Source organism: Mesoplodon mirus (genome assembly GCF_964341445.2).
Source record: "Mesoplodon mirus genome assembly, chromosome: 13".
Classification (NCBI taxonomy): Eukaryota; Metazoa; Chordata; class Mammalia; order Artiodactyla; family Ziphiidae; genus Mesoplodon; species Mesoplodon mirus.
This window is the reverse complement of record NC_138989.1, coordinates 932,783-945,357: the sequence shown is the minus strand read 5'-3', so window position 1 is coordinate 945,357 and position 12,575 is coordinate 932,783. Positions and strand designations below refer to the sequence as shown.

Here is a 12,575-nt window from a genome sequence, read left to right as displayed (position 1 = left end):
TGGTCACAAGATAATCTGAGAGGAAGAAGCAGAATGAAGACACCTCTGGGAACCGGGTTGGACAGGCCCATGAGGTACGGCCTCGGTGTTGGGACACCCCTGGGGACACACACACCCCTGGGCCCAGAGAAGGGGACTCCGTCAGCAGGGTCCCCACAGGGACAAGCCAGGCCAGTCGGACTGACCCGCTGCCCTAAAACCACTAAGATTTAAAACAAGGTAACAAAATCAATTGTGAAAAAGCACTAAGTATCTGACAAGACGGGAAGAAATTACTGGGACGAACGTGAAGAGCAGTGGAGATCTGGGAGATGAGTCCAGGACTTGCTTTTTCCCCGGAGGATGTTTTGAATTCTGTGGACTTGGGGGCACAGCGGGGAGGAAGTCAGAGGGCCAGACGGACCCCCGTGCAGGGCATACAGCCTCCGTACGGCCTGGGGAACGGCAGGCCTTGAACGGGGTGGGAGGGGCTCCACTGAAGAGACCCCCCCCACCCCCAACCCCGAGCCTGGAGGAGCAGATACAGATCCTGCCCATCCAGGCCTCCAATGAGGCCACAACTCCATGTTTCCTGACGATGGCCAGCACGCAGCAAACACAACAGGACACTCGAGAGAACAGAGACGGGCTTCAGACGGGCGCTGCCGGGTGGTGGGTCCTCACGCTGCCCTCGGATCAAAGAGGCCATCAGTCTCCTCTCCTGACATCACCCAGCAAGCGGGACTCCACAGTGTGCAGTGGAGAAATCCCCTGTCACCTGTCCGTCACCTGCCGGGCTCCAGGTAGTGTCCTTCCAGTGCCTGTGACCTTGGGGTTGGGGGATGAGGGGTGGCAACGGTGGCCCCGGCTTCCCTCTTTTCCTCCCCTATGAGAATTTAGGCTGATTTAACGTGCCTGATTATTAATTTGGATGATTACAAAGAGGAGATTAAAGCGAGAGCCCGTGGTTCGCCTTCAAAGATAGCGTCCCTCCCAGCTTCAGTTGTAGCCACTCTCCAAACACAACGGCTAATTCCATCACAGACAGGTCTTTTAAGATGCCCTGGGGACCCAAACCAATAACACATTGTCAATAGTGGGAGGACGGACTGCCCTTCTGAAACTATGAAGTCATGAATATTTTGCAGGACACGGCAATACCTGTAAAGTATATTCTCAGTGAGACGAATATAGTATTTGATAAATCTTCATACATAATACTCATGTTCAACTAATATGAATATTTATGGGGCCAAAGCCTGGGAGATAAGGGATGACTGGAAAAATCTGGCGAAATGCGTTTCTAGCTCTTTCACTTTGTAAAGCACGTGGGCCGTGGCATGTCCCTCAGCCAGCTCTTGTGCCAACCTGCCCCAAATTTGGGCCTGGTCACTGCTGGGGAGTGGGCACGGGGGACATTTGGGCGTCCTGTCCCTTCAGTGGTGACCTGGCTCTGAGCGAAGCTGCCCAAGGATGTCAGGGTGGCTGGGGCCCGACCTTCCCCACGCCCATCGCATCGGGCTCCGGTCCCGACGGCAGAATCTCCCGGGAAATGCTTGTCCCGTGGGTCAGCCCTGCTCTGGGGGTCACAGGCAGGAGGAGACCTCAGAGCCCCCACTCAGGTCCCCAGGGAGCCGAGAGTCTGGGCAGCCCAGAGAGTGAGTCTGGCTCTGTCCCCATAGCCCCACTGGGTGGGTACAGAGGGCCCGGCCCCGCCCTGGGCCTAGCTGCTGACCTCCCGGGGCAGGGGCTGCCTGCCTTGCTCAGGCCAGAGCCCCAGGACCTTGTGCATAGTAGGTGCTTAGGAATGAATGAATGAAGGCACACATGCATGAATGAATGGGCCACTGCCGGGCGCCCACCGAAGGAAACGGAACTGGAGCCGGGGTGTTGCCCCAAGCTCCGTCTGGAGAGTGTGTTTCCAGACAAAGAAGGATGGACAAGCCTAAGAGCTCGCGCCGACCCTGAAGATGCAGCGCGCCCCGCGGCACGGTGCCCCCCGCTCAGTCAGCTTGGGCTTCGTAACAAGTACCACCGACAGGGGACCTAAGAGTACACATCTGTTTCTCACGGTTCTGGAGGCTGGAAGTCCAGCTCAAGGCAGCAATTTGGTTCCTGATGAGAACCCTCTCCCTGCCTTGCAGATGGCAGCCTCCCTGCTATGTCCTCAGAGGTCCTTCCTCGGTGTGTGCACGCAGAGAGAATGAGATCCCCGACCTCCTCTTCTTATGAGGCCACGAATCCCATCATGGGGGCCACGCTTATGACCTCACCTCCCCCTAACCACATCCCAGAGGCCCCACCTCCTAACACCAGCCCACTGGGATTAGGGCTCCAACATAGGAATTTGGGGGACACAGACATTTAGTCCATTGCATTCCACCACTGGCCCCCCCAAATTCATGTCCTTCTCTCATGCAAAATACACTCACTCCTTCCCAACAACCCCCAAAGCCTTCATCCGCTCTAGCATCAACTAGGAAGTCTCAACTTCCATTGCATTTAATCCATTGCATTCCACCACTGGCCCCCCAAATTCATGTCCTTCTCTCATGCAAAATACACTCACTCCTTCCCAACAACCCACAAAGCCTTCATCCGCTCTAGCATCAACTAGGAAGTCTCAAGTCAAGGGCTTCTCTAAATGTGTATCAGCCACTCACATGCCCTCAAATCTGAGCCAGCTGGACGGCTGTGGTGCTGGGCTCCCCAGCACCCAGAGCAGGCCGGGGCCGAGTCCGATGTCTCATTTTGCTCCTGGTCCAACCCCTCCCCCGCCCACCCTAAATAAAGCTGGAATGTGTTTGAGTTGGGGGCTGGAGCCAAGCCACCAAAATTCAAACCCCACCTTCACCCACGTCCTAACTTCAGGCGAAACGCTCAGCCTTTGTGTGCCTCCATTGGGGAGAAGGGGGCAGTGCCCCCATCCCAGGGCTGCTGTGGGGTTGAACGAGATGGCGCATGTGACACTCAGGACGACAGGTGCTTGTGTTATCTGTCCTTCTGGCAACACACAGTCGAATGTCTCCTGACACAGGGGCTATTCGCATTTCCCTGCCGTCTGGGTTTCTCTCACCCACGTTTAGCATCCCAGCCACTCCCACCAAGACAGGAGAGTCATGGGCCCACTGTCAAGTGCCTTCGGGAAGACCCGAGGGCAGAGTGGTGCAGGTGCAGCCAGACGTGGGCAGGCACGGCGACCACAGTTACGTGGCTTGGGCGGAGGAGGGAACACATGGCTGGGCGAGGCTACAGTAGGCAGACCAGCTCCTGCTGGGGGACGGTCTGCCGGCTCCAATCTGCAGGACCGCTGTGAGCAGGGCTGGTTGCTGAGTCAGGACAGATCAGACCGGCAGTGCCTGTCCCCGACCCACCCTCAGAATCGCCCTCGACGGCTCCAAGTTCACTGAACACAGCTCTGTGGCCTCCTGGCTCCTCGCTAGAGCTGGGATGAAGTGAGACCAGGAAGAGGGCTGGGGACCTGTGGTACCCACCGGCCCGAGGGGGTTCCCTCTAATCCCCAGAGGCCCTTCCAGCCGCAGGGCCCCAGGTCGGGGGCAGAGTCCTGGGCCCAGAAGAGCTGCCTTTCCGGAGGGAGGTGGGGTGCAGCGTGAAGATACCTGCTCTAAGTGGCCCTGACTGAGGACCAGCAGGTCCCTGCTTCTTGGGTCCTTCTGACCCCAAAGGCCACCAGGTCAGGAACAGAGATGCCAGCCCTTCCAGCAGCGGAGGGACCTTGGAAGCGAGGAGATGGAGGCCTAGAGCTTGGCAGTGTGACTTCCACAGGTCTCAGAACCGTGTGAATTTCCTCTGGGTAGCTCTCCGGACACACTCACTCCCAGCTGCTCTGATATCTGCAGCCCGGGAGGGAGCACGTGCCTCACAGCCGTGTTCGCGGGGGCAGCGAGGGCTTCCTGCAGCCCCGGGCAGTGCCTAGCGCTCTTTGACTGTGCCACAGGGCGGGGCCGCCCTTACACCAGCGCCACGCCGGATACGAGGCTGTCCTCCTCACGCCTGCGCCAGGCCAGCTGTTCACCTCCACGAGGGTGCGTGGGGCCCCCGCCTTCCTGGCCCCCTGTCCTCCTCCCGTATTCATTCATCCATCATCCATCCACCTCCCCACCCATCCCCCTGTCCACTCAAACATCCTCCCTCCCTCCCCCCAACTATAAATCCATCCACCCATCCAGTGAACAAACATTTATTGAGAAACTATTATGTGTCAGGCATCATGCTAGCCATCTGTCCAAATTCTGCCTCATTTCAATTCTTTTCCTTCCATTGTCTTTGTTCACATTTCTGAGGACCTATTATGTGTCAGGCACTTTCACATGTATCATCTTGTCTAATCACCTCAAAATCCTTTCATGGGGCTTTCCCTGGTGGCACAGTGGTTGAGAGTCCGCCTGCCGATGCAGGGGACACGGGTTCGTGCCCCGGTCTGGGAAGATCCCACATGCTGCAGAGCGGCTGGGCCCATGAGCCACAGCCACTGAGCCTGCGCGTCTGGAGCCTGTGCTCCGCAACGGGAGAGGCCACAACAGTGAGAGGCCCGCGTACCGCAAAAAAAAAAAAAATCCTTTCGTGGAAGGATGATCACCCTTCCCATTTCACAGATGGGAAAACCGTGGCTCAGCGAGGGGAACTGACCTGCCACGGTCTCCCAGTTGGGGTTTGGGTCATCTATCCAACTCCAGTGTGCAGCTCCAAACTCCTCTCCTTCCAGGAAACCCTCCTGACCTTCAACACAGCCCAGCAACACAAAGCTCTTTCTTGTCACTCACACTCACTGCCTTAGAGAACAGAGAACGCCAGGCAGTTGCCTCCCCACTACCTGGCTGTAAACTCTCAGAGGAAGGCACCCAGGCTCTGAGCTTTGGGCACCCTGTCCTGTGCTCTGCACAACAGCCAGCGTTGGTTCTGTGAATGAAGTGTGAACTGGATGAATCCACCTCCCTGATCCCCACTCCCCAACTTCCCGTGGATGCCTGGGGGCCATGCGTTTTTCTGCAGGGGTGGGGCTGCATCAGAAAGGGAACCACAGGGCTGGCGGAGTCGGTGGGGGGAGGGTCAGGGGACGGTGGACAAGCGGAAGGAGAGCTGGAGCTCTCAGCCAAGTCGGCTGAGCAAGACCCACATGCCAGGCATCGCCCAAGAGCTCACATGCTTCCCTCACTTCTCACAGTGATACTGAGAGATAATTAGTATTTCATCCCATTTTACAGGTGAAGAAACTGAGAGCAAGGCTGTGAAGGAAACTGCCCAAGGCTGCAGGGAGCAGGGCTGCTGACCCAGGTGGCCTGGCTCTGCAGCCACATTTTAGCTGCAAAGCTCTGCCCCACCAAGGAAGATAAGCTTTTTTCCTTCCCTGCGTCCACTGCTAAGAGCTCAAGCACATGGAATATTAACACATTTTCCACAGTCTGCTCACATAGTGTGAAAATAGTCCCTTGCATAACCCAGGCACTTTCTGTTACTTTCTCTGAAATAAAATCAAGGCTTGCTGGGTTTCAGATGCAGGCTGCACCCAGAGCTGGCTTTGACTGGACTATTCTGCTAAAAGTACAAGCAGTTCTTTTCGCTCTAGCCGGAGGCATAAGCCCTCACCACCGAGCTGACCAGGCTGATGTCTTCCCAGTCCGTCCCCAGGGAGGTGGTCCAGGGCAAGGACCCTGGCGCCAGCGTGCAGGGCTCCAAATCCCACCACTACGTCCCCCCTGGGACGTCAGCCCCGAGAGGCAGGAACCTGTGCCTCAGTCACTCCTGACTCAGCATCAGGAACACGTGAGGAGTGAACAATACACGGATAAAAGATTTCCCATCGGGCTTCCCTGGTGGCGCAGTGGTTGGGGGTCCACCTGCCGATGCAGGGGACACGGGTTCGTGCCCCGGTCCGGGAGGATGCCACATGCCACATGCCACGGAGCGGCTGGGCCTGTGAGCCATGGCCTCTGAGCCTGCACGTCTGGAGCCTGTGCTCCGCAATGGGAGAGGCCACAACAGTGAGAGGCCCGTGTACTGCAAAAAAAAAAAAAAAAAAAGATTTTCCATCATTCCAGAGAGGGAGAGCTTCCTGCAGGGGGGTTTCCGAGGACCCCGCTCCCGTGAATCGGCCTTGCCCCTCCCTCCTTTGACACCTGGCCAACCTCCCTTCAAGGGTACCTGTGCTTTTTGAGAGCAGAACAGAGAAGCTGACCAAGAAGCTGTTCCAAGACCTGGACCCCATCTGGGAATGTCCTCAGTGGGACATCGGATATGGAAACGGATAGAGACTTTTTTTTGTCGAGTTTCCAGCCAACGAAGGATAAGCTGTCCTTTCAGAATATAGTGCCGAAACTTTGAAATATGCAGATGGCTGAGCTGAATTGTAAATGCAATCACTTAGCCCCAGCACACTCCCGAGGCGGGGATCAGCGCGTGCATGAATTATTCCTAGAAGCGCGGCCCCACTGGATCTGCAGACAGAAGTCTGCGGATAGAGCCAGCCCGGGTGAGGTCCGCTCCTCCCAAGGGAATTACGTGAGGTGTGTTTATCTCAGGGTGAAGCATCCCTGCCTCTTGTCCCCTGAAAATGCCAAGGCCCAGGTCTGCACAGCGCTAACCTCTGTGACTGGAAGTGGCCTCGGTTGTTCTGACTCACCAGTGTGGCCAGTTGGGGTCAGAGCCAGACCAGCAGGCAGAGGATCACAGGCAAAGAAGAGGAAAAAAAGCAAAACCAACATGCTCTTAATCTTCTCAGGGTGAGTGAAATGTAATTGCAGGCAGCTCCAGCGGAGGAGAAGGGAAAAGGTGATTCTTGTCAAACACCCCGCCGGCCGAGGCTGTGTGAGGCCTGGGCTCCTGTTGGGAGCACCGACTACCTTCTCACTTTCTGTAGTAAATCAACAACAGTGGGGGAGGTGTGAGACGGATGCAGGGGGATAAGGCCACTCAATTAATGACCCGGCGGTGGGTGGGTGGGAAACGGCCAACCAATTAAATGCTGCCATTTTGAAGCAAGACCTGCCAGGACCCGTGATTAAATCCCGAGCGAACGGCAGCTATTCTTTCAGCCACGGTGGCTTGGACTGTTGGGATCGGCAACGCAGGACAGTTTAACTCATAAAGCAGATTCAAGGCGCATGGAGATAGATGAACTCAAGCTGGAAAGGCCCCAGAACCAGCGGGGAGCTACTTCTGGAATTAAAACTCACAGTGACTAGGGAAAGCTTTCTGATGAAATGCACATGCCCTACAGGTGGAATATGGTCTTCAAAATGGAGCTGCTCATGCACAGAAGGAGCTTGGAAACCCCTCTTGAGAAGCCGGCTCTCAGGGGTGGGCGGGCTGGGACAGGAGTGCCACGGAGGCAAGGGGTGGTCCAGTGGGGCGGCCAGCCCCTCTCAGGCCTCAGGAACCTTCCATGCGCTCCTCAGACTCCCACCCAGCCCCTTCTCCACGAGGCTGTCCTGCAGGCTCCACCCAAGCGTGTCATTCACACTTTTGTCACGTAAATGGTACTGATGAGGCAACCTCCTGGTGCCAGAGCTTGAGGCACTCGCTGTCCTCATGTGGCCTGTGCTCTAGTGTGATGTCTGAATCCCCGTCGCAGGTGGGGAAACCTTGGACGCCTCCCCAAATTCAGCTTCTCAGCTGTGACATCTGCCTACTGCCAAAGCAAGCACCACAGCACAGGGAGGACGGCTGAACGAGGAGATACTTGTTCCCTCTGTGGCCCGAGGGTCCAAGGTAAATGCATTCCCTCCACCCTTCTGCTTTTCACCTTCCCCAGGGGGCCTCCTGGTCCCAGGTCCTATAAGCTTCGATTATTAAAACTCATGGTGCTCAGACTCTTGGTAGGATTTCAGCTTCCCGATCTGAAACCTGGGCCCCGCTGCAGCGGAGGCAGCCTCGGGGACACACGCCCCTTGGCAACATGACAGCCCAGCTCCCCACTCTTCCCAGCCCTTCCTCCACGCCCGCACCCCCCGTACCATCCCCTCCGCTGCTCTCATGCAGACCCGGGCTTCCCAAAGTGTGGGGTCGGAACCCTGGCAGGACCGGCACGCAGGACAGGATTGTTGGCAGAAAATGAACACGGTGTTAAACAGCACTGACGCGCGCCCTGCGACTTATCCCCTTTTAAAGTCTGTCTCAATCTCCCGATTTCTTCAAGGAGAAAGTCTTGGTTTCATGCCAATATATCCCCCATACTTGAGAATCTCCCTTTTAACAAAGAGAGGGCAGGCTTCTGGCTCAGAGCCTCCGGTGACAGCTGCGTCACGCTGGAATTAAAGAGCATGATTTTGTTTCCATTGCGTTCATTCACATAGTCCCCTCCTGCTTATGGGTACAGTGGTGATTTGCAATTGTCTTGTAAAATAAATTTATTCTAAACAAAAACAATCAATTGTTTAGAGAAAGATCTGCTCACTCGCTCATCCAACAGATATTTATAGAGCAGTAACTATATGCAAGGTACCTCCCTAGACCCTTGGCATTTAGAGTTGTGAAGAAAACAGACAAAAATCCCCACCCTGAGATGAATAGCAGAACAGGTGTCGTGCACAAATATGGTAAAACAGTACCAGGCTTCTGTGAATGTCTTTCGTTTGAGAGAGAGCAGGGGCAGCAAGTACCTCTTCCCAATGGAGGGGAAGTGGCGTTGGCAGGGCTGGCGGGAGGGGGCCTGCACCTGAGATGCCCAAGGCCCTTGCCACAATTGGACCTTCTGCTATTTTAACTTCAACTTTTAGTAAGTGCAGAAATGTAGATCATTCTGAAGCAAGTATGCTTTTAGCAGCTGCCACCACCAACTTTCTAAACAACCTGGGGCAAGTCCTTCTGTCTCACTGGCCCTCAGCTTTTCCATCTGTACAATGGGCCCATGCCTTTGACTTCTGACTAATGGCTTTGACCTCTGACTGTAAAGCACTTGGGCTGGGGTGGGTCTGGTTAGAGGGAATTAACGCACATGTGTCTGAATTTTAAAAACCAACCAACCAACCCAAATGGAAACCCTCCCATCCCATCCCCAGCTTGCATTCAGCCTCTGCTCCTAAGGGGTCATAAGAAGGCAGAAGGGCTTGAACATACGATCAACTGAATGGGACTCTCCTTCCCTTCTCACTGAGCTTAGAGGTTCTCCAATTCCACTTTCGAAAGACTCACTGTGCCAGTTGCAGGCAACGGAACCAGGGATAATGTATTTTATGTGCAGTTTAAGATATTCAGAAGGATGATTTTTGTCTATAAACATTTTTTCTTGCCTTGAGCACTGAATTTAGAAGCGAACTCTCGTGTACATACAGGATGTGACTACACTGCATTTCCTTAAAGAATATTTTCCCCCAGGGCCTGTGAATTTGAATCTACACTCACCACTTAATAAGTCTTTACTGAGGTCAAGAAGACATCTCGAGTAAAGGTCACTGGACCAGCTAAAGAAACGGTGTGGGGAGAGATGGGGAGAATACCCTGCCTCTGGGCCCTGCTCCCAGGGACAGCCTTTCCTTCCCACCAGCTCCTTCAAGCCAGGAGAGGTATTTCTAGAAAGCAGTCAAAGCAAAGGAAATATAAGCCATAAATCAATTTTGTTTGGGTTTCTCCCTCTCCTTTCTAAACTCAGCTGAATTAGTGTCGACTAGAAACGCCAGGAATCCATTTCATATTTCTTGGATCTAGAACACAACAGACTCTAGTGCAAAGGGCAGCGGCTCGCCTCTTCCAGGAAGCATTCTTTGCCGTTCTTCAACATCCTTTAACACAGGAATCGGTGCCAGTTTGAAGGGGTGAGCACGGCTTTCACACAGCTTCTTGTGAACAACGGTCAACCCCACTCCTGCACTGTCCTATCCTTAGGGACCGACCTGGGATGAGTGTTAGAGTGGGGCTCTCTTGTCATTTCCAGGAACAAATACTGAATGACCCCTGGGTAAGATGCTATGGCCTAAGAGAGGGATGCAAGATGGACTCATCAAAGAGAGTGGCGTTGGGGGGAGGGGACACAGGGACAGACAGCAGGAGGAAGGGGTGGGTAGAGAAAGGAGAAGGAGAGAGGGACACTGATGAGGAGGAAGAGGTTTGCTGAAGGGAAGAGGGAGGAAAGACTTTAAAAAGAAAAGAGGAGAAAGGGTGGGAGGAGGGGGAAGAGGAGAGCAAGGGGAAGGGAGAGAGGAAGGAGGGAGGAGCTGGGAGACAGGAGAGGGAGAGGCTGGGGCGGGCCTGGGGATAACAGTCCACTTTCCCAAAGCCCTTCACCATCTCCCATCAGTGTCGGGACAGTCGGTCGAAGGTCTTGGCTTTTTCTGCCTCCAAGAATCCTGGTCCCTTCTCACCCTGAAGGGTGGGGAGAACGGCTCTCGGTGCTGGGCTGGTCGTCATGACGTGACACAGCCCGACGCGCTGCCAGTGTTTTTATATAATCCTCTGATTTCCCCATAAAACAGACCATAACACCCTGGCAAGTACACTTCAATAAAGCTGTGTGCTATTACTGGGGCACGCCGCCTTCCCGGAGATGAATCACTGCCGGAATGGTCAAGTGGCAGTTGAACCAAACTTTTCTCCCTTTGTGGCTTCAGCTGAGCAGGAGAGATCAGAAAAGCCACGGAGCCCAGCACAAGTACCTCCAGAGAAAAACCAGGAGTTCGGGGGTGGTGAGAAGGTGCTTGGGAAGTCAGAGGATGCTCTGCCTTCCCTGAGCAGGTGGGCAAGGCTGCGGACAACTCCTGCCTCCCGGGCATCACCAAGTCTCAGGTTCAGAGCCGCTGCTCCGAGGCCGGCTGGGCCTCCAGGAGAAAATCCTGAGATGACCCTCACATGGGGGGGGGGGGCGACATGCAGAACAGGCCCAGCCTGTGCAAGCTGGCTCCCGGACAGCTCCCGCCGGAGCTGTTACTGATGCTGCCTGAGGGGTGTTGCTGGGTCTGCTGATGCAGAAACCAGAATAGCACAGGACAGAGGGGAGCCCACGAATGAGGCAAGCACAAACTTGCCTCCTTCCCCCTTGTACCTCGGCACCGAGTGAACCGAGGGGGGGGCAGTCGCTTCCTTCTGCTCCGCTGCATCCCCAAATGGAAAAGTACTCCTCCCCCCTTCCCCTCACCCCCGGCTGCACATTGGCCCTCACCCTCCTTGGCTCCCACTCTGACTCTCAGGGTGACCCACACCTGCTTGGGATGAAACAAGGAGCCCACCTCCAGGAGCTGGGCTTCCTGTAGAAGCTCCCAAGGACTCCAGGGTCCATCTAGGTAACTAACACCTGCCAAGCCCCTGCTAGGCCCTGGAGTCTCTTCATCCATGAGCCACAGGCTCACGGCCTCAGACGTGGCCCACGACTCTTTGTGGAGTGAGCCCCGAGCATCCCCAGGACAGGGGGCTGAACGGGCCCAGTGGCCGGGGGTACCTTTCTCCACCAACATTTAAAGGACACCTCTGAAGGGCACTGTCACCACCCCACCTCTCTGCACTTCCTCCCCGAGGGATGGGAGTGAGTCCGGGCTAAGCCCCGATGCTCCACATCTCCCGGGGCATCGCAGCTCTCGTCCTGGGCACCGCCTGCTCTTAACGCAGGTCCTACAACCTCTAGAAGTTCTCTCACATCCCCTCGGGGGACAAGGCGGATTCCCCTCATGTGTGCTGGGGGGCGGGCAGTACTCAAGGGTCCACTGGGCGAGTGAATGCGTGAGTGGCCAAGCAGGCCAGTGCCCTCTGCCACACGGAGGCTTCATCGCTATCGGCCTCCTGCCTAATTCCCTCCCAAGAAACAGGAGTTCGATCCCAGCCCTGGTTGGCCATAGGGCTCCTGGGGTCCTCGGAGGGTCTAGCGGTCGGGCGCAGTGCAGCGTCCCAAGCACGGGGACGCTTCCCCCCTGCCCAGCGCCCCTGTCCCGAGCGCGGCGCTGGCTCGGCTCACCGTTCAGCTGGGTGTAGACCACCTCCTCCAGGTGGTCGAGGCGTTGCAGAATGGCCTCGCGCTCCGCCAGCGCGCCCACCGTGGCGTGCCGGCTGCGCACCCGGCGGTCGGCGCTGCGCACGACCTGCACCGGCCCCTCTGAGCGGTCCTGCAGGCGGCAGTACACCGAGAAGAGGATGATGCCCACGAACACCAGGATGTTGACCGTCAGCAAAGTTTTGATCTTCCTGGCCACCGCCATGAACGCGGCTGGAAGCTGGGGGCTGCCTCACCCGCGGGGCATCCCCGTGGGCCCGGCGGCCGCAGGAGCCTCCGTCTGGCCCGCTGCTTCGGGGACCATGAGCCAGCCCGGCTTGCCGCGGGCTGGGGGCTGCGGACCCGCCGCGCGCTCTGCCGCCCGTCCCCGGGAGCTGTCCCTTCAGCACCGCCCGCGCCGGCTCAGCACGCCCCTCCGCCTCCCGGGTTCCCCACGCGCAGGGGCTGCGCGGGGCCGCGGATGCAGGGGGCACCCGGCATCCTCCGCAGAGGGGCGCGGCCCAGTCTCGGGGGCGGCGGGGAGGGGTCCTCGGGGCCCGGAGAAACGACGGAGGTGCGGGCCGGCTGGCGCTCGGCTGGCGTGCGGCTCCTGCCCGCCCCGCCGCCACGGCGCCGGTGCGGAGTGACGCGGCCGCCCAGCTCATCAGCATGCAAGCGGGGCCCG

General features: G+C 56.8%; 1 protein-coding gene across 1 annotated transcript in view; it reads right to left on the bottom strand.

Moving 5' to 3' along the window:
- Window positions 1-12,116, bottom strand: part of GALNT9 (polypeptide N-acetylgalactosaminyltransferase 9) — a gene marked incomplete at its 5' end in the record, with an annotated part of 94,215 nt that extends 82,099 nt beyond the window's left edge. The window contains one exon of the mRNA XM_082640619.1: window positions 11,876-12,116. Within this exon, the coding sequence (XP_082496745.1) occupies window positions 11,876-12,116 (241 nt within the window). The remainder of the gene's footprint in view (window positions 1-11,875) is intronic.
- Between the last annotated feature and the right edge of the window lie 459 nt (window positions 12,117-12,575).